This window comes from Amaranthus tricolor, chromosome 2 (genome assembly GCF_026212465.1).
Source record: "Amaranthus tricolor cultivar Red isolate AtriRed21 chromosome 2, ASM2621246v1, whole genome shotgun sequence".
NCBI classification, from domain to species: Eukaryota; Viridiplantae; Streptophyta; class Magnoliopsida; order Caryophyllales; family Amaranthaceae; genus Amaranthus; species Amaranthus tricolor.
In genome coordinates, this window is record NC_080048.1 from 12,419,229 (window position 1) to 12,442,409 (window position 23,181).

The 23,181-nt window shown below is 33.8% G+C and overlaps 1 protein-coding gene and 1 non-coding gene across 2 annotated transcripts; both read right to left on the minus strand.

Moving 5' to 3' along the window:
* Positions 1-537: 537 nt before the first annotated feature.
* LOC130805919 (uncharacterized) lies at positions 538-7,957 on the minus strand. The gene is made up of 5 exons (XM_057670758.1): positions 7,532-7,957; positions 4,833-4,955; positions 4,314-4,413; positions 2,134-2,249; positions 538-1,331 (listed from the first exon to the last, which is right to left on the minus strand). Exons 1-5 carry the CDS (start codon positions 7,871-7,873, stop codon positions 1,122-1,124), a joined length of 891 nt encoding a protein of 296 aa, XP_057526741.1. The 5' UTR covers positions 7,874-7,957; the 3' UTR covers positions 538-1,121.
* An 11,016-nt stretch (positions 7,958-18,973) lies between these two features.
* On the minus strand, positions 18,974-19,119 carry LOC130807176 (U4 spliceosomal RNA). The gene has a single exon (XR_009040541.1). It is a non-coding gene; the product is annotated as a U4 spliceosomal RNA (small nuclear RNA).
* Positions 19,120-23,181: the final 4,062 nt, after the last annotated feature.

A 23,181-nucleotide genomic window follows, 5' to 3' on the forward strand; every position in this document is an offset into this window, starting at 1 on the left:
ATCCAACTACCATCTATTGTGACAATATGTCAGCCATAGCCATCACGAAGAATCCAGTTTTCCATAGTCGCACTAAGCATATCGAGATACGACACCACTTCATTCGAGAATTGATCGAGAAACAGGAAATCGAGTTACAATTCTGCAAGACGGGAGAGCAGCTCGCAGATATATTCACCAAGGCACTACCAACAGATAAATTCATCCAGTTCGGAAAACAGCTCTGTGTTGAAGAATTTTCATATTAAGGGAGAGTATTAGAGAATTAGTCTAGAAAATTCTTAAGATAACTAGAAAAAATATGTATACAAAATATCTATGTAAAATATCTAAGCTATAAACATCTAGGATATATATCTAGAATATTGTATAAAGAAAATCTAGTTAAGAATATCTTAGGAAAAATCTAGATTAATAATTCTTCTAGAATACACTACCCAACTAGAAGAATAACTAACATAACCTACTATAAATAGAAGCATATACTTGCATGTAACAACTTAAGCATTACAATAAATCCATTGCATCATTATTGACTCCATCCCACAATACAAATTCATCAATTACAATTTCACTACAAACCCACCACATACCTACTCCTTAAATTTCTAACATTCCTCAACATATTAATCAACAAGCTATTCATCCTTATGTCGCGATGATCATTCGTTCATAAAAAAAACCTATCAACTAGATAATGAAGTCCAAATCTCAAGACACTAGGAAAATTCTAGTGCGTTAAACTTCATTGGGAATGGGGATAATACCAAGACCACAATATCAACTAATATAAGAGCCATGAAAACTATTGAGCGCCCACTTGATACTCAATAACTGTCTCTACTAAACAGAATGTTGACATTAAATAAATATATCAAAATTAACAAGGCTATGCTGGTGTATATTGAATTAGTGAGTAGCTGATAATTGTTCCAACTCCACAAGGCCACGTCAAAATATTTTCTTCATTTTTGCATATGAACTAATTATTGAACCACAATAAATACAATGCACATCCTCAAATATGTTACTGATGGGAGAATATTGCAAAATTATAATATCAATAGCAATTTTTCAAGGCCCAATTCGGGTGGGAGGGGTGGAGCTAGCCCAAAGCAAAATTAAGAAGGTGGTTGTAGTCGACGGCGTGCTGCAGCTTTCTCAAGTGCCTTCTGTCTTTTGGCTTCCATAAGTGATTTTTCTTCTTCTGTAATCTTAGGATTGGAGCTCCCACCTCCAACACTAGATGGCTTATCATTTTGCTCAGTGGATTTTTGGCTTTGCAGCACACCGACACTTGTGTTATTAGCTTGCCTAGTGATGGATGTTTCCTGTAGCAACATATCAAGCATTAATAAGAAGTAACATCAAGTATAAGGAAAAAAGGTTAAGGCACAGTCTATTTATGCATGTTGAAGTGATTGTTTTATCAACATAAATATAGCGCCCTAGATTGGCTCTCTGGAGCTAAATGATTATTCATTTTCTACTGCTTGCATTAGAAATGATTTCAATAGCTCTATCATGCCCAAAACTTATTCATTGTTGAGTGATCACCAATCCTAATGCAATTTCTTTATAAGACACAAAGTTGTTCGTATTGAGTTAATTTTTTCAGCACCTCCAGTCCTTACATATGAATAGCATTTATTCCGACATAGAAAATAGACATTCTGCCTTTGGGGACAACATATTGCTATAAACAAACATAGCTAATTGAAGGTAAAATGAAACAGATGATTATCTAAATGGAAGTAGGCATTCGAAAAGCTTGATTCTCTTCCAAGAAAAGCTAGACTTTGAAAAAAAAATTTTAAAGATTTTTGATCCCTTCTATGGTTGTAAGAACTATTACACCTATCTACTTTTAAGAGCATATGTGATTCCCTTTATCATATTCCCCCTTATCACCTGCACGCCTTCTCTAAAAACATCCACGCAATTGATGTAAACTTTAATTTTGCTAATATCCCTCTATCTGATTGATGAAATTAATTTCCTGCAGCCTAATCTTAACCAGTGGATTAGGTAATTCCAACATTCACCTCCTTTAACCAGTTTATATCACAATGTTGACACCAATAATACAGTTATGCGGTACACACACACATAATGACGTTGTAATTAACTTACTTCCAAAGTCTCGTTAAACATTTCATTGAGTATATCTTCTTCCATGTCATTAGCACAATTTCCATTGAAAGTCAAGTCTTCTTGATTATTAGTAGGCGCCTCCATATTCCGGACATCTGAAAGAATTGAATGGCACAACAATGTGAGGACGAAAGAACAATGATCTACTAGTAATACACGTCATAACTAAATAGTGAATGAAAGCTTCATTAAAAGGATGTACAATTAGTATTTAATTTCATAATTTTATATAATCCTCTTTATGTATATATACATAAAAGAGGAACAGAACGTCTACACTGATGAGTTTCCTATCAATGCAACGAAAATAGTTTGTTTCAACAAGATAAATGTGTAGCTTGTAGGTCTTTTTTCTTTTTCTTTGCAGTTCTTTTGTTACGCACAATATATAACTATGAAACTGAAACATCTTCAAGGCAAAAGGGTAAACTGTGAACCTAAGTTTAAAAAGAACTTCACATATCTGGAGTGTTTAAATGGATATTATGCCTCACTTTTAACGAGAAGAATTCAAGGGACAAAAAACAAAGTTTCGTAGATTGATTGTTATTTGTCTGGACAGACTGAAAAAAGGGAAGGTAAGAAAATGTGTGCGCAATCTACTGTCCTTTTTCTTCAATAAACTAAATATTACATTATTGGATTTTTTATTTTTTTTTTGAGAGTTAAAGTGAATTATATTGCTCAATCTAACCAATTTACAACAAAACTCCAAAATACAGCGAGGTTTATAAAAATCCTAGACTACGCCTGCGCCTAAACTATAGGGAGTAAAACCAGGTTCTATCCCTATCAGATAGTCTATCTAATTTATTTACATAAATTATTGGATATATTTGTATAGATGATATTAATTTCACAAAAATAATCAACTAGAGTTACAAGTGATAATAGGGTCCCAGCATGATAACTTTACATCTAACACTTTTAAGGCCACCAAATCATGCAACCATCTTCCTTAAGATACTTTGATGAGCAGAATAAGCCTAGAAGTTAAATCTAATTGCTAGTATTATCATTCCACTATGAAATCCCCACCCCTTTCACTATTTTCTTTATCACCTCTTAAGTTATCAAGGACTTTATCAATCAAATATGAAAGGAATGGTACACCAAAAAGCCACAATGATAAAGAACAATTATCTCCAACTAAGTGTATCTCAAGGCTTTTCATAACAAAGCTAGATGTATCTCATGGTTTTATTTTCAAATAACTATATTTAGTTTTTCCAACTTTAACACTTTTTGAATTTCAACAGATAGAGCATCCGACTCGTGACTATACCATTTTTTAATAAATAATAAAACAAGCACACTCTTGACTGTAATTCAACAAGAAAATAATTGTAGTAGATAATTTTCACCACTCCAACCTTAATTAGTGTAACTATTAAGACATTAAAAGGTTAACATCACAAAAAGAATCAAAAAGTATATTTCCCTGTTAAAAGAAGTAAACCATTCTTTGAAACAATACAAATCAAAAAGTAAAATGCTTACGCTTGGATACGGACAACAATGACAATGACAAAGTCTTAATTCCAACATATTGGGAAACATTAGAATAAGGAGAGCTACAAAAATACTATAAACCATTATATGGATCATGTCTAACATACTCAAGGTTCATAATACAATTACAACTCAATATGTCATCAATATAGAGGTTAATACAACAAATGCTCATTTAAAAAAACAGTAAAATTTAATGTTAGATCAAAAGAAGAGTGATTGGAAGCACGAGAACAAAGATAGACAGAAAGATAGATGTTTGTTGTTCATATTCAAAACTAAAGCAAACCCAATAAATACTTGATGCCCTTGTCTTAAAGAGTAATGACCATGCCGAAACCTTTTATCTGTCAAATATTAATCCAAAATTATTGTAATAGAACCTAAGTTTAACAGTAATCAACCAAAGAAAATAAAAATTGAAAAAGAGAACAAATTCATATTACTTCACGAGATATGATTACTTTGTTAGGTTCTTTATCTTCTTCGACGAGTAATCATTTTTCCCCGCGACAAGTTTACTTTAATCTATCTTACTATTTCCATTATTCTCCTTTTAAACATCAGAGAATACAATTCACAATAAGGTCCAGCCTCAAAACAGTAAAATAAGCATATATGACAATGTAATATGCAAAATAAGATACCTTCTTGCTCGTTTAAAATCTCATTTTTAGTATTGTTCTCTTTCAGCTTTGTGGGATCCCCTCCATTGGCAACTCTTTCCTTTAGATCAGCAATGCATGACTGGAAATTTCATGTACAGGAGATCAATCATAAAAAAAATTGTATGTTTACAAGTTAAAAATGATTATATCAAACAAAAAAATGACATAAAAGCCCTTAGCGTTATAACCCATGCATGCTCCCCACATGCATTCAGAACGCCAAAAAATTATTCTTATTCTGAAGCAATAATCCTTGTCTCTAATGAATAATTATTATGAAAAGAATATTCACTCACTATGTGTAATAGACAAAGGTTGTCAAGTTATAGAAATATTTTAACTAAAATAAACTTTAACCCACACTACTTTTATTAACTAAATACAGGAAATTGACTAGGGGAATCACAGATTTCCAAAGGAAAGGCAAAATTACAAATGGTGGTTGAGAGTAAGTCATTGATAATGCTGGCAGAATTTAGTAAAAGGAATTCACTGTACCTTCAAACGTTTTGAAGATCCAGCTTCCTCAACTTTGTGTATGAACTGATCAAATGGGAAGTATGGAAGAAATTTTTCATGCCATTCAGCATACATACGAAGTAAATTCTTCAAATCATTTACCTGTAGAAGATAACATGGAAGTTATAAAGTCATTTCCAATCAAGTTTTCAGTAAAATAATAAGAATGATATACAAGCTTTTAAATATGCAGTGATTATTTTTTCTTGCTTATCAATTTTACTTATGGGTTGTCTTGAGAAACAAGAGTATGAGGAAGCACATGAGCAGTTTAAGGCATCCTCAAAAATTGAATGTCTTTTACAATTTGATATATTATACTTGTAACCTTGTACATTCTATTCAAATTTTAAAGAATAGGTTGCAACAAAGGTCATTGCTAAATGATAATTTTGTTAATGGGCTCGTACACAATAAGACCCGCATAAGAGAAGAGTTAACTGCACACAAACCCAATAAAGTTAGCATCCTAAAACCAATTGATAGTAGGAGGAGTGGCCCATTAACCTTATATATTTGTCAACCTCTCTCTAATTCTTCGATGTGAGATCATATGTAGGTTATTTTTCCAACACTAAATATTCACAGCACTACTAGAAAAACCATGAAAAACACTTTCTATTATTATTGAACGGATTTAATATTACATCAATAACAGAGGTTTTCGCATAAATACATGCTTAATTGTTTAAATAAAGCCTAACTTTGGCATTCCCAACCTCAAAATTTATGTAGTCATGCGAGTACTTCTCATTCTATTATCCTAGCCTTCCATAAAATTCTTCAGTTGTTTTGAGATTAGAGGTACCGAGAAAGATTGAAATGACTTGATCTCCCTTTCACTCAAAAACCTTATCTCGTCACTACATGAAACTTAAAAGTTGGTACATTGATTGCTTGAAAAGTTATAATTCAATTGCTCGAGATAATGGTTCACGTTTGGCAGACTGTTGCAATTGTTAATTTTACAAATAAACATAGGAAACATTAGTAGATCATACAGATAATTACATGTGGAATCAAAGTTCACTTCTTCTTGCCTTTCTTTTAGGTCTTCAACATGGACTCTAGTAACATATAAAGATTAGCAGCTTATAAATGGCATATTTCCTAGAGTGCCAATGGTTCAATATGCATGAATATGTCTGACTATGTCAAGAATGTCATATATGGAAGGAAATTGGTTTCTTGGCATGCTTTCATAATAGACATATCCCTATCTGACATATTAAAAGGGCACGTATACACCTAAGTTTATGCTAATTTGATTGTTGCTTTATGCTACGTTTGGATGGAACGAAAGAGAAAAAGGAAGGGGAGACATATGAAGGAATGACATTTTCTTCATTTGGATGCCAAAACAAGAAGGGAGGGGAACAAAAGGGTAAGAATTAGAAGGGAATTAGAGGAGCAAACTTCCTTAGAAGTTATATAAAACCAATCCTTCCGACAATGGAAAATTTTGAAAGGAAAATACATCAATCTTCCTAAAATGTTATCAAATACACTCTTAAAGTAAAGTATGCAATGGTTTGCCTCTTGCGTGATATATTTAGATGACCAAGAAATTATTATGCAGATCCCTTTTCAAGTTTCCACTAAATTGTTAGTTTTCACACAAGCCATATGCCCTTCTTTAGCACTATATTCTTAAAGGACCACTTTTTAAGGAGATCATCATAGACCATTAATTACCAACTCTACACTGATGGAAACTAGTGCTTTCACATGCGCATGAAGTACATTATAAATCTACTGTACAACAATCAATAATAGTGAAATTGAATTTAATGAACAACATCATTTGATCACTCAAGTTTTGCAAATACCGAACTTGATGTGCTTCTTTAACTCATCCATGTCACCAACACACAAAAGAGTGTATTTAGATAACATTTGAGTAAGGAGATAAAAGGAAAAGGAAGTGAAGAGAAGGGATATTGATGTTTTTCCTTTCAAATCATTTTCATATTGAATTTTTTTGTTTAGTACAAAATGTGAAATAACTCTTCATTACAATTCCATTTCCTCCATTTTCCTCCCCTCCCCTCCCTTTTGGAGTTTTAGTATCCAAATGAAAGAAACTATCTCCATCCCAATCCTTCATGCATTTCTCTCGATCCATGCATGGCACAATTGTACTTAGTGTAACACACCTTGTTTTATATCTTTCTTATTTCTTATACAGATCATTCTTGGTTTGATCGTTAAACACAGCTCCTATTAGTAAATAAAAAATTGTACGGCTCCCTGCCAATTGTTCAAACTACCTGGATGCACTCTGGATATTGAATCTTAACAAAATAGTCCTGTACTGATTAGTAACTTTCAGATTTTGAAAATGAAAAAAAGGATTGTAAATGAAATCAATTCCTCGCAATTATTTGCGTTATAATTTTCAGATTTTCCTGTTCCTTCCCCCTTCCATACCCATTTTGCCCTCATGTGTGACTCCAATATACGAGCCAGCTACTAAATTGGTACCAAAAATGGAAAAAAAAAAAAAAATCAATTCCAACACACGCCATTGATCTTCATCCTCAATTGAGACAGACATATAGAACCTAATGGAAAATGTTTTGCCAGTTTCACACCATTGATATTGAAATTGAACAACGCAAAATAAAAAGTAAAAACCAAAACATAACATAATCATAAAGATAGAACAAAAACATTACCTCATATCCACGACCTCTAAATTTGAAATTACGCGGAAAATAACGGAGAATATATCCAAGACCTTCATCGGCAAGTAGCAAGTCAGGGGTGACCTTAGGACGAGTTCTGGGAACCTTTTTCGGCTTCGAATCTTTAGCAGTGGGCTTCAATTGATAGTTACTGTTACCTCCACCACCATTACTGGTCTTTGAGTATTTAGTGGAAAAATCGGGAGCAGAAGTAGAATCCAGATTAGAATTATTAGGGTTAGGTTTAGAAGAAGGACAGTCGCGAGACCAGTGTCCAGGTCTACCACACTTGAAACATCCAGTCGGAAGGGCACCACCGCCGGTATCCGCCATTTTTGTTGACCGAAGAACTGAATATGGGTTGTGAGATGTGATTAGGTGAAGTTGATCCGACTTGTTCTCTTTTGACCTATTTGTTTTCTTTGTTGGCGGGAAATGTGAGCGGGAAATCTATTTTTTCAGTAAAGCTTTATAGACTCAATAAATTAAAAAATTTACCGTGAATAATATAATATTTTATTAATTTTTTTATAATAATACTAAGTATTGATTAACTATAAATAATACCAACTTAAAAGGGTGTTTTTTTAAAACATCCCTAACATGTTAAAAATCAAACTATAGGTGATTATAAGACAAAAAAATTTATATATTAGTTAATAAACTAAAGTTGATATTATTCTAGGAAAATACCCCACTAAGTTGATATTATTCTAGGAAAATACCCCACTAAGTTAATATTATTCATGGTTAATCAATAGTTGGTATTATTGTAGGAAAATCAACAAAAAGTTATATTATTCACGGTTAGGCATGGCCACGGGGCGGGTTACCCGGAACCGAACCGGTCCCGAACCGCTTGGAACCGGATCCGGAACCGGAACCGTTTGCGACAGGTTCCGAACCGCCCCGAACCGCGAAACCGTGAAACCGCCGGAAAAAAAGTTGCCGGAACCGTAAAACCGCCGGAAAAAACCATCGTGAACCGGGTAAAAAACCCGCGGTTTGGAACCGGAACCGGTCCAACGGTTCCATGGAACCGGTTCTGGAACCGGAACCGGAACCGGGACCGGTCCGGTTGAACCGGCCCACCGGTTCCATGGAACCGGTTCGCCAAAATATGACCGTTTGTTACCGTTAACTAGCCGTTGCATTCTCCTCTATATATACTCATCACTTTCAATCATTTTCATTCACAACTCATCTCTTCTCCTACTCTCTCTACTTACTCTCTCTACTTAATTCTTTAATTACGCAATTATTCTCTTAATTACATAATTAGTCTTTTAATTATTTCTTAATTTAGTTAGTTACATAATTAATTATTTATTTATTTCTTAATTCTATATTTCTATTATTACTTCAATATTATCAATCATGTCTTCATTTTTGAAAAAAGCCACAAAAAAAGTTACTAAAGTGGCAAAATCATTGGGAGGTTCCAGTTCGTCCAAAAGAAAGGCCACTTCTACTCCGTCGGTATCAACAACACCTTCCATTAGTAATTATAATTATGAACATAATTATCCGGAAGGGTACGACCCGGAGTTACATAATTATGCAGAAGAAATGGAAAGAGAAATACAAATTGATGAAGAAGAAGAACAAGAAGAGGAACCAATGACCCCAATTGGGATAAATATATCTCGACAGTCATCAACAAGATCATATGAAGAACAAGGAGAACAACAACAACAAAGACAAGCTCGTGGTAAACGAGTCAATTTCCAAACTATCGGTTAGTTTTATAATTTTATTCTTCAAATTAATTAAACTTTAAATTATTTATTTATTTGATTATAGTTTTATAATTTTAAATTATTTATTTAGATGAAGATGAACCAGTAAGACAATCTTTTCCGGCAATGCCACCTCCTAGTGGTAGAGCTGTTTCACATGTGTGGTCGTATTTCACAAGGACTAAGGAATGATGATGATCAAGACGACGATGATGATCCATGGATGATGATGGATACATCTGCATCATCGTCAGGAGGAGAGTCAGCGGAAGCATCTAATCAACCACATGATGATGACGAAGACGAATAGGATCAATCCGACAAACGACAACGATAAATCAACATTCAACAACTATAAATAAAAGGTATGACAAAGAACTACGTGGGCTTTGATTCCTTCGGGATACGTAGGCAGCTTAGTATTCATTTGGGTACTAGGTTCAAGTCCATTTTCTCCCTCTTTTTTTATTAATCATCTTTATCGACATTATCATTGATTCGTTTCTTATTAATTTATTTTTTTCATTCTTTTTAGTAAATATTTCAATAACGATGACAACTTGACATGCAATGAATTTCGCTAATAATCAAGTAATCATCAAAGGTACGTCCGCGATATTATAGTATTTTTTTATTATATAAATATTTAAAGAAAAAATAAAAATGGAACCGATGGTCCGAGCCGCCCGTCCCGTGAGTTGGAACCGCCGTAACCGCCTCATGAACCGCCAAGGAACCGTTTGGAACCGCCCGGAACCGGAACCGTTCGCGACAGGTTCCAAATGGAACCGGAACCGGATGGAACCGGAACGGAACCGAACCAACCCGGACCGTGGCCATGCCTATTCACGGTAATTTTTCCAAGAAAATTTATCCTTTTTTGTTTGGAGCTAAGGATACTCGTTTTGTCGTTCAAAGTTACAAGTAAGAGGAGATAATTGATTTTCATCTTCGTTTAGTCTTCTTAACCAAATTAGGTTAAGGATTTGTGTTTAGTTTAATATATATAAAAAAATCAGAAATTTTTTGATTTGAACTTAACTTTTTAATTAATCAGCGTGAAAATGCAATCTTAACCTGCTTTGTAATATACAAAGGTAATATTATAAAATTACATGTAAGTATAAATTATAATAGATCCATAAAAAAGTAATAATCAATATAAATTGTTTATAACAACATAACTGATATGTATATAATTGATATATAAAATAAAAAATTATTCAATTTAAATAAACAATAAAGTTTATATTAGGTGTATTGAACGTGTTCTCTCTCCTCTTTTGTTTTCTCTCTCGGTGCGATTGCCCAGCCATGGCGCGAGGTTGAGGAAGAACCAAGAAAAAAGTGACTCCTCCACATTTGTCTTCTGCTTCATTTTCTTGTAAACACTCTTCATCTTCTTCTCTTGCTTCTTTTCACAATATTCCTTCTTCTTCCCCTGGCCTTCCCCAATTTTCTCCCATTTTGGAATCTGAAACGCGGGACCCTTGCACCTCAGTACCACCACATGTTGAGGTTGTTAGGGTTTCTAGGCCTGTTGTTAGTCCTGTACCGGTTATTCCAAACCCGGTTACTGTTTCATTGCCCGTTAACTTCTGAAAATTGCTCTCCAATTTCCCATCTTAAATTTGATTTTGTGGAAGTTGCTAAGGAAGTAAGGTATTGGGAAGCATCTGTAGTTTGTTATGTTATGGGTGCTAACCCCCTGTGAATGTCATTGAGGATTTTGTGAAGAGGATTTGGGCAGTGGATGATATTGATAAGGTGGGTATGGTAGACAAGGGTGTGTTCATTGTTCACTTTAAGACCTCAGAGAGTATGACGGCTGTGTGTGAAATGAGTGGGATTTTTATTTGATAAAAAACCTTTCGTAGTTAAACCTTAGGCAAGGAATATTTCTAATGATAAGGAGAGTCTTACTACATTACCTATATGGGTTAAGTTCCCCACTCTAGAAATGCACTACTGGGGTGAAATGCTTTGAGACGAATAGCTAGTCTGCTAGGGAAAATGCTACATATTGATAATGCCATTCTCAAGAAGGACCAGATGATGTATGCTCGTGTCTTATTGACATGGATCTGTCCAAGGGTTTTCCAGAGGAGATCTTCTTTACTAATGAGGTTGATGAGTTAGTGTCGAAGAGGGTGACCTATGATTAGAAACCTACCAAGTGTACTAAGTGTCACCAGCTTTGGCATGTGGAGGACAGGTGCAGAGGTGTTGCCCAACAGAAGTGGGTACCTAAAGCCTCACAGACACACCCCACAATGGCTAAGGAAGATATACCTAATGATGTCTTTCAGATAGTTAGGAGTAAGCATAAAGGCAAAAATATTGCTTTGGATCAGTCCACTTCTGTGGTCTTCTTAGATACCACTAATGGTTTTGAGGTTCTAACTGAGGTTATGAAGGAAGGCACTGAGGCTGTGGAGGAAGGCATGGATGCTGAGGTGCCTGAGGATGGGATTACTCAGTTAAAAGCGTTGGGGGCTACACCCCATTCAGTCTTATGAATAATATTCTAGCATGGAATGTGAGGGGGCTAAATATGCTTCGGAAGCAACGTGAGGTATTTCATTTCATATCTCAAAACAATATTTGCTAATTTGGCCTTCTTGAGAATAAGGTGAAGAGGCAGAACTTAGGTTCTCTTACCAAAATGTGTGCCCTGGGTGGAGTTTCTCTCATAACGCATATTATAATGGGGGGGTAGAATTTTAATTGGGTGGAAGCATGAGGAGGCAACGGTGGATATTATCTACAGTAGTAGCCAGATTATGCATTTGAAAGTCCTACCCAATACAGGTTCTTCCTTCCTTTGTTCTTTTGTCTATGGTGAAACTGATAAGAAATTGAGACTGTAGTTGTTTCAGCAGCTTGATAGTATTGCCCTCTCCTGTGTTGATCCTTGAATTATATTGGAGACTTCAATTGTTTAGAAAATTTGGATGAGAGCAACCTGTTCGTACACATGAGGTTAAACATCTTAGATTGTGCATGATATGAAGAACTAAGGGAGATTTAATACATGGAATAACAAACAACAAGGGGCTAAAAGGGTTATAACTAAGATTGATAGAGTGTTATGTAATAATGTATGGATGACACTTATGCTAATGTTGAAGCCTCTTTCCTTCCTGAGGGTCATTTTGATTATTCCCCCCTTTTGATCAAATTTTTTATTCAATGTTTGGGTAAAAGACCTTTCAGGTTTTATAACTTCTGGTCTGAAAAAGACTCTTTCAAGGACCTGGTTAAAGAGGTGTGGCAGATGAATATGTCGGGTGTGGTGAGTTTTCAAATTCAAGAGAAACCTTAAGATTCTTAAGCACATGTTCAAGGAGCATTATCAACGTACCCCTATACAAACTGCACTGGTAGAAGCTGAGAGGAACTTTGCTTTGGCCCAGGATAATATGCATAAATACCTTAGGGACGAAATGCTAGTGAATGCTGACTGCCTCATGGCCCTAAAGCTTGCTCAGATTAAGAAAGATTATGCTTCTTATTTGTAACAAAAGGCAAAGGTTGATTGGATCAAGTTTGGAGATGAAAACACATCCTTTTTTCATAATAGTCTGAAACATAGATACACCCATAACTGAATCAGATTCACATTGATGGTGAGCCTATGTATGACCGGCATGTTATTCAGAATGTGTTTACTTCTTTCTACATTGATCTGATGCGTAGGAGTTTGGAGACTTAGAGCAGGATTAATATGAAGATTATCAATGCTGGCCCCATTCTTACTCAGGATATGAGATCTCAGCTACGTCATTGTTTTATAGCTGAGGAGATCAAGCAAGCTTTGTGGAGCATTGCCGATAATAAAGCCCCAAGGATTGATGGCTTTAATAGTAAGTTTTCCAAGGCTGTTTGGCCTATTGTTGGGGAGGATGTTGTCCAAACTATTCAATCATTTTTCCACACTGGTAAGATGCTAAAATCTTAAAATATCATGTCTATTACTCTTATCCCTAAAATCCCTTGCCCCTCTTACCCTGGTGATTATAGACCTATCTCATGTTGCCATATTTTGTATAAATGTGTGGCTAAGCTTATTTGTTACGGGCTTTCAAAGGTCCCTAGTTCTATTGTTAGTCTGAATCAAGGGGCTTTTGTCAAAGGGAAAAATATTTCCCATAACATCTTATTATGTCAAGACCTAGTCAAACACTATTCACGGAAGGGTTGTTATCCTAGTTGTTTGATTAAAGTGGACATTAGGAAGGCTTATGACACTCTAGATTGGTTATTTGTCAGGGACATGATGGTGGCTCTTAATTTCCCCTCTCATTTTGTTAAAATCATAATCGCATGCATTACCTCAACACAGTATGCTTGATTATCAATGGCTCCCCTTCTGAGGTTTTTAAGGCCAAGAGAGGATTACATCAGGGTAACCCCCTTTCACCATTACTGTTTGTTATTGGGATGAAATATTTATCTCGTAGTTTGTTGTGTTTGATGCATAATCCCCAGTTCAAACCATACCCTAGATGCAGACAACTTAAATTGAATCACCTTTGCTTTGCTGACGATCTTATGTTTTTCTGTACGGGTGACCTCACATCAATTAAGTTGCTATGTTATGACCTTGAGGGATTTGCTCAAATGTGTGATTTATGTCCTAACTTGGCTAAATTCGCTAGGGGTATGCAAAAAAACCCGATCCGAAATATCCGATCCGGATTACCCGGTATCCGATTTTCAAAACCGGATAATTTACCCGATTTTTGTAAAGCGGATAATCCGGATCGGGTACCCTGTTTTTAAACCAGATACCGGATCCGAATCCGGGCCACATATTTTTGGAAATCGGGTACCCGGTATCCGGTTTTTTTTTTTTTTTTTTTTTTTTTTTTTTTTTTTTACTTTTTCATAAATAAAATAATGATGGTATCTATTAAGATAATTTTGGGTTGAATCTCTCCCGTAGATAAATTTTTTTTGTATGATTGTTCTTACTTAAACCAATGTGTAACAATATTATTCTTTAATTTTCTTAATTTTTCTTTTATGACTAATTGAGTTAAATATTTTTAAAGAGTTAGTATTTGAATTTTATATAAAAAAATATTTTAAATAAAAATAGAGATAAAAACGCATAGTTGAACGAAAAAAAGACAAAAAAATTTTTAAAAAAAAACATTCTAAGAAAACCGGGTATCCAGTTTCCGACCCGATTTAAACCGGGTCGGAACCGGATCACAATTTTAGGTACCCGAAAAAGCGGGTAGCCGGATTTTCGGATCCGAGTCGACCCGGTACCCGGTTTTGAACACCCTTAAAATTAGCCATATACTTAGCTGGGATTCCTTCAGAGGTTCGATCTCATTTTTCTCAGGAGGTGCAACTTCCACTTAGCTCCCTCCCCTTTAAATACCTTGGTATCCCTCTCATAACTAAGAATATTTCAGCTGCTGACTGTGAGGCTTTAGTGGACAAAATGACTACACGTATTAGAGTCTGGTATGCTAGAAACTTGTCTTATACTTCTAGACTCCAGTTGATCACTTCTGTTTCGATGGGTATTACTTCCTACTGGTGTCAGTTGTTCATTCTTCCGAAAGTGGTCATCAAACGGGTTAATGCCATATATCGTTCCTACCTTTGGTTTGGTATTTACAACAAGGATACTGCCGGTAACGTTAACTGGAATCATGTTTGTTGGTCAAAGAAAGTTGGAGGCCTTGAAGTTAGGAACCTTGAAGTGTAGAATATTGCTGTTGTAGGCAAACTTGTGTGGCATATTAGTTCAATTCAGGAGTCTTTATGTGTAAAGTGGGTTCACGGTGTATACACTAAGGGTGCTAACTGGGCTATCTTCAACTCTCCACCTACTGCTAGTTGGGCTCTTAGGAAGCTTTGTGGGATCAAAGATAAGCTCAGTAGATTTATGAGCCTTACTACATATAGTATTCAAGAGGTATATAAGGAGCGTTTGAATCTAAGCCAGCCTGTGCATTGGGATAAGTGGGTGTGGCATAGACTCAATACTCTTAGGGAGAAATTTGTTTCATAGTTGGCTATGCTTTGAAAACTCTCTACAAAGAAAAACCTCTTTCATTTTGGTGTTGTTGCAGATGATTTGTGCCCCTTGTGTTGGATCATAACTGAATCAGTCCACCATCTCTTTTTCATCTGCCATTATAGCACTTTGTGTCTTTGGGGTCTGGAAACGTGGTTGCAGCTAAGATTGAGAGCCACCTCTATCCTAGATATTGATCCAAGGAAGTGGTGTACTTCCAAGATTAAAAGGAAAGTTGTTGTGGCTAGTGTTTGTAGCTTGTTCTATCATTTATGGCAAGCTAGAAATGAGGCAGTATAGCATTACAAGCGCAAACATCCTGATGCTGTTTTGAGAAGTATTATAGATGAAGTGCAGCTGAGATTGCGCTCCATGCTTTCAAATGTTTCCTTAGCTTTAGTATTGTAATGGGTTTCAGTTTTTGCTGTGCTTTGGTTTTGCATTGATGAACTTTGTTCCACCCTGGGTGCTTTCCTTGCTTTTGCACATGAAGAGTGGAGTTGCACAAACCTTCCTCGAACGTGGGTGTTTCTTCCACACTGATGCAATATAGAGCGAGGGCGGTTTCCTTGTGTTTGAGCTAGTCTCGTGTTTGTTTGGATTAATGAAATTTTTTTATTTCTCTAAAAAAAAGTTCATATTAAAAATAGAATGTAGATGTTTTGAAAAACCTTTTTGAATAAAACAATTCTCATTTTAATTAGGAAAAATTATCCTAAATAACTCAATCTTTTCCTGATTTTCCTACAAGAATCCTACCTTTTGATTAATCATAAATAATCCCAACTTTTGATTAATCATAAATAATCCCAACTAATAGTTTACTTACTCAAGAATGTTGTTGCTCATATTGTAACTTGCTTTTTGTAGGTTACCTTCCAAAAAAAAAGATAAAATAAAAAAACAAAAATATTATAGGGAGTCTTTTGAAAGACCGTCTTTTATAGAGACAACTCTTAAGGCCCGGCCCATCAAATTTCATTTAAAAAAAACTAATGTCAGGTTCAAAAAATCACGCACGTGAAAAAGAATGTGAAAGGTCTCATTGTTAACTGTCCATCTTCCTCTTCCCCACTTTTATTACTTCCTCGAAATGAAGAAATTAGTTTTTTCATCTCCCTTGTACAAGTTTCATCTGTACCATCCTTATTTGCTCTTCAAATCATCCAACAATACAAAGATTTAATACTTGAATTCGACTATTGTTATGCGAATACTATGTTCTGATTTTTTTTTTTTTTTTGAAATTCAGCTTCATCATTGGTGAAAAACAGTGATTTTGAAGAAGACAACAATGTTTACCGTTTGGGGAAAGGTAATAAAAACAATTGTGGTTATAATTCATATATTTAGGGGTATGACCAAAGGTAATTTGTATTATAACTAAAAACATTTGACATTAGGTTCACTGAACAAAACTTTTTCTAAAAGGGTTTGGAGTTATAATTCAGAACATTTTGTAGTATAATTATACGTAATTGGTATTATAACTATGCATGTTTGCTTGTATGATCATAGATAATCATATGTATAAAAAATGTGTTAAGATCCTAAGTTAAACATATAACCCCAACTAAACTATATTATAACTCTAACTAATCAATGTTATAACCCCAACTAAACTATGTCATAACTCTAACTAAACAATATTATAACCCCAACTAACCAATCTTATAAACCCCAATTAAACTATATTATAACCCCAATGAAATAATATTATATTCCCAACTATATTATGTTATAACTCCAACAAAAAAATTGATATAACCCACACTAAACAATGTTATACTCCTAACTACATCAACCTATGTCAAATATTTATAATTATAATATAAGTTATATTTGGTTACATCACCAAATATATGAATTTATAACCACAATTGCTTTTATTACCTTTCTCCAAATAGTAGACATTGTTATCTTCTTCAACATTACTGTTTTTCATCATTAATGAAGTTTGATGACTTAATTAAAAAAAAAAAACAGAAGATTGTACATTTATAATTACAATCATTTTCAACAAATAAAATCTTAAATTTTCATACCTTTCAAAACAATCGCATTCCACATTAAATCTTCCATTGTAATATGATGTGAGAAAAAACCCGAAATAGTATACTTGAAAAAGAAGAAGTAAATCGACCCAAAATTATATACTTGAAGAGGATGAGAAAGAAAATCAATGTCATGGAAGAAAAAGAGAGTAATTGAAATAATTAAAAATGAAAGTGTCACAATTATTGAGGGAAGACGTTTTAAGAATGGGATGTCTCTTAAGAGACGGTCTTTAGTAAGAATTGGGTAAAATATTAACATTAAAAGAAAAAAAAAATCAAAAATAAAAAAACAAAAACCCTCCCTCCCTCCCATACTGCCACCCCACTCCAACCACTTCAGTCACCGAGCCTCCTAACCAGACACCCTCTGTATTGCCTATCGTTCTCCCTCCATCATCCACCCAGCTGGCTGCATCACCACCATCGATCCACTGTACATCATTCCCACAATCACCACCGGGAAATCAAGTATTATTTGTCAACAACATTATAAGAGGGATATTTCTCAATTTTAATCCCAAATGAACTCGTAATCTATAACATGTTTTCTTAATTGAAGTATAAATTACCTAAAAACTGCCATCCACTAGATCTTTGTACCAGTCAAGCTTCAGGTAAAAAATGTTGTATTGTTAATTCTTACTCTTCTTCCACCACTCCCTAGGACTGATAATGAAGTGCTTTTGATATCAATAGTTTGAAGACTCTTAACCTATATTACAATTGGATTACATCTCAATTATTACAATTGGCGGTGGGGGAGGGGTTGGCGGTTGAGGAGGTGTTGGGGTGGCAGTTAGGGAGGGAATTGGGTGGTTAGAGTTCTTTTTTACATATATTTTTTTGTTTTTCAATTAACTTTTTAAGTTTTGTAATTTTATTTTAATTTTTCTTATTTTGGCAAAATTTACCTGTTCTTGTAAGGACCTCTTAAAATTCGAATTATTTATGGTTAGTCCATAATTAGATTATTATAAGACAAGTTAAGTAAAGGTTGAATTATTCAGGTAATTTTTCCTTTTTATTAACCACTCACCTTAAACCTATTTCACCATAAATAATTTTTATATGTTCATATTTTTATTGCAAAAAAATTACCTAAAATAACCCCTCACCTATTGAATAATTCCAACTGTAGGGTGTATTTGTCTAGAGTTATCTCGGGTAATCGGATGACCTGTTATAGTACGTAGTTTACATAAAAAAATTCTAAATTATATAAAATAAGAAAAAAATAATTATCATTTTCTTACGTCTTTTTTAATATTTTAGTTTACTTTATCTTTTTTTAAAATAAAATTCAATAACATCTAATTAACAGATACACTCTAGGCAAATATCTATTAACTTTAAATTATTTATAGTTGATCAATAAGAATAAGTTCCTTAATCCTCATGCTAATATAACTTATGTATGATTATCTAAACTAAATAAAAATAATGTCATCTAAAAACTCTCTCGTTAAATATCTATACAAAAATAATCTTTTTCACAATATTTAAAAAACTTTTTTAATGAAAATAATGTCATTTAAAAACTCTCTCGTTAAATATCTATACAAAAATAATCTTTTCCACAATATTTAAAAAACTTTTTACTCTAGAACAAGAGCATTTCAGAAATTGTCAACAGCCAACGTTTACCCCAGGTCGAAGAGGAGGTACAAAAATAGTTTTCAACCAGCAATTGACGCACCCCGGTTATTACCTCAATAGTTGTGTCATTACCCCAAGCACAAAGATGTTAATTAATACTCCTTCATTTCATTTTTCTTCCTATTTACTTTTTCATAGTTTTCAATAGAAATTTTAAACCTTAATATTTCTAAATATATAATAAAAAATTATAAAAAATACATAATAAAACATATACATTAAGATGAATCTAATAAGATATCACATAGATATATTTTATCTTCTAAATATAAGTCAAAAACATTATTTAAATTTTTCTTTCCTTAAAATGGAATTTTACAAATAAGAAGAATATTAAAGAACGGACAGAGTACTTTGGATATAATAAGAGATACAACACTTAGATTAACACTAATAATGGTCATGGGGCGGGTTTGGAGCGGGTCTAGCCAGACTCGAATCCAGACCAATTTATTTTTAATGGATTTAGATTTCAATCCAGACACTAAGGGTCTAAAATTTTCAGACCCAAACCCTCCAAATCTAATAGCTCTAGAATTCTTAATGGGTCCTTAATAGCTGTAAAAGAGTCTCTCATATAAAAAAATAGTTTATATTGCTTGATCATCAACTACTAGTACTTCATTGTTTTTTATACTCATTCTTCAGTTCTAACATGCTTTTTGTATAAATTTTTTATGCTATAAACTTATATAACATTTTATAATGAATTTTATAACAATTCTCATACTATATTTGGAAACATTTCACAATGAATTCATATTTTTCAACAAAAATATAGTATTGGATTTTCATTGTTTTATATTCTGGTACATATGAACAAAACTAATTTATATGCAATTCACGGATTTCTTTGTGTAAACATCTATAAAAAAATTAAATTTTCAAAATAACGGGGAAAATATATATTAACCTCATAAGTTTAATTTTTTAATTTAAAGTATAATACATATAATTAATTGAATCCAAACTCAAGTATGTCTTCTCCTCTCTAGAAAAAAGTGATAATATATGTTCGTTCACCTTATCAATAATCTCATTTGTTGGTTCTAGTATCGCCCTCTCTTTAATGAACGCACTATTCTTTTTATTTTTTCTGCTATTAAAATAGAAATCGATAAAGGTACTATGAAATCTGTATTACTCATACAGAAGATTATTTTGTTTAACATAATTACAACTGCAGTGTATAGAAATAGTGTTGAAATTAATTTAAAAGATTCTGCAAATAATATTGTAATTTATTTTATAGGTTTTTCTAACCTATGCCACAATAGCATAGGTTAAGAGCATTAAATTCTTTTATGAGCTTACTTTATTCTCTTAAATATGCTATTGTAATAATTTCATATATACATTACTTAAAGTATAAAATAAGAGAATAAATAAGGAAATCCTTAAATAAAGTTGGTAAATAAAGGTCAGTAATACTCCCTTAACCTATGTCTTGTGGCATAGGTTAGACAAACTGAAATTTTTTATAAATGCAAATTTGTCTCAGCCAATAAATAACTGTTACCCAATAAATGTAATTTTGCCTCAGCCAATAATTAGGAACAAATATGGTAACCATCTATAAAAACTGAAAATTAATTATACGGAATACCATATTAAAATTTTGTTTAAGATAATCAAAGCTTTTGTGTTTTGAAATGCTAATAATATTATTCTAAAAGACTTCATGCAAATTATATTGTATTTTATTTTATTTATAATTATTTTGATGATTCTATGCAAATTATTTTGTGATTTGTTATGTCATTTAGTATAGTATAAAATGATTTTAATTAATGCAAGTGCTTATCAATTATCAATCAATTTATGTAAATTTGTCTCATTCAGAAATATCAATCAACAAAACAATCAAGGCAAATTTGTCTCAATTAGTAAAAAAGAAAATACAAATGGCAATAAAATTTTAAACGTGCAAGTTTTTTTATTGCAAAAATCATAGTTAATCATCCTTCAATCTGTGCGAAACTATATTATGCAATAAATTACAAACAATGCAAAATCTCTACTAATAAGCATTCAGCCAATAAAAAAAATACACATGACAACATTATGTTAAACTTCCATTTGTTAATTTACCTCAAAATTATTAGTTTGTATGATTGCTAATCTATAAGTGATATTATTATAAGTTCCTTAATTCTCATGCAATAAAAACAATTCTTGTATGACTAACTAAATTAACCAAATAAAAATAATCTCATCATAAAATTGTCTCATGTAATATCTGTGCAAAAATAAATAAGAGAAAATATTCTTTACCACAATGTTTAAACTGTGAATAACATAACCGCCTCCATTTTCTTTACTCTCTACTGTCTCTAAGAAAAACCCTAATCTTCATAGTTGATTTTGGGCTATCATCAAGGATGAAGGGGGACGAGCTCTCTTGAGACAAGAGGAGATCAAAACCAGATGACTCTAGTACTTCTTCCAGCTACTCAATGAGTCTAGGGGGCCAAAGGAGGCGGATAATCAAATTTTTGACGTCCAAAGACCACTGGAATATGGGTCAATGAATGATATTACCACAGGAGAAGCTCTCAAAAAGATGGGGAGAATAAAGACAGTCGGGCCAGATAACATCCCGATTGAGGTGTGGAGGGGTTTAGGAGCAGAGGGCATTCGATGGTTGACTAACATCTTTAATATTATTTTGAGGACACATAAGATGTCAGAAAAATGGAGGAATAGCACACTAGTACCTCTGCTCAAGAACAAAGGCGATGTGCAAGTATACGACAACTATAGAGGTATCAAACTTCTAAGCCACACAATGAAATTGTGGGAAAGAGTGATAGATGAGAGAATTAGACAAGAAACGGTGATTAGAGGGAACCAATTCGATTTTATGCCAAGAAGGTCAGCCATTGAGGCAATTCATATTTTGAGGAGACTAATGGAGAAATATAGGGAGCGAGAGAAAGATCTGCATTTGGTGTTCATTGACATGGAGAAAGTGTATGATAACATACCACGACGTGTCATCTGGGATAGTCTCAAGGCTAGAGGTATTTCTTCTGTGTACATTGAGGCTATACGGGATATGTATGACAGAACTTCGACTAACATTCAAACACTGGTGGGGATAACAGAGCCTTTTCCGGTTAAAGTTGCACTACATCAGGGATCAGCTCTAAGCCCTTTCATTTTTACTGTCATAATGGAAGAGATTTCTAAATCTGTTTGGGAGACGGTACCATGGTGCATAATATTCGCTAACAACATAGTGTTGGTAGCAGAAATTAGAGAGGAGGTAAGTAATAAATTGGATGACTGGAAGGAAGCTTTAGAAGGTAAAGGGTTTCGCATTAGCCGTACGAAGACCAAGTATTTGCGCTGTGACTTTAGTGGGACATCAACAGTAGGTGAACCAGAGGTATCCATAGATGAAACAGTTGTTAAAAGTACAACCAAGTACAAGTATTTGGGATCGATCATTCAAAGGATGGGGAGATTGATGGGGATGTAAATAATCTTATACATGCGGGTTGGCTCAAGTGGCGAGCAGTCACCGTAGTGCTATGTGATAAGAAATTCCCAAGCAAGTTAAAAGAAAAGTTCTATCGGGCGGCAATCAGACCTACTCTGCTATATAGGACCGAATGTTGGTCTGTAAAGAAGATTTTTGAACACAAGATGGAAGTGGAAAAAATGCATATGCTAAGGTGGATATGTGGGCACACATTGATGGATCGAATTAGGAACCAAGATTTTAGGGACAAACTAGGGGTAGCCCTTATATCTTGAAAATGCGCGAAATAGATTAAGGTGGTTTGGGCATGTGCAGAGAAAGACTTTCGACGCCCCTATGAAGAGGGTAGAAAGCATTATAGTAGAGGGTAAGAGGAGTCGAAGAAGACCCAGGAGAACTTGGGACGAGCAAATAAGAGTTTACTTGCGTGAGTCAAACCTCTCTGCGGACCTGACTAGGAGTAGGAGTAGTTTGAAACGCCATATCCATGTCTTAGATTTCTCATGTCCTCTTAGTTTACCTTTTAGTGTCCTTTTACCTTTAGTTTTTCTCGTTTCCTTTCCATTAGTTCTTTGTTTTCTTTTTGTAGTAATTCTTCTTTTTATTTTATTTATAAGCCTTAAAGTTATCTTTCCCGTGTTATTACGTCTCTTTATCTTCCT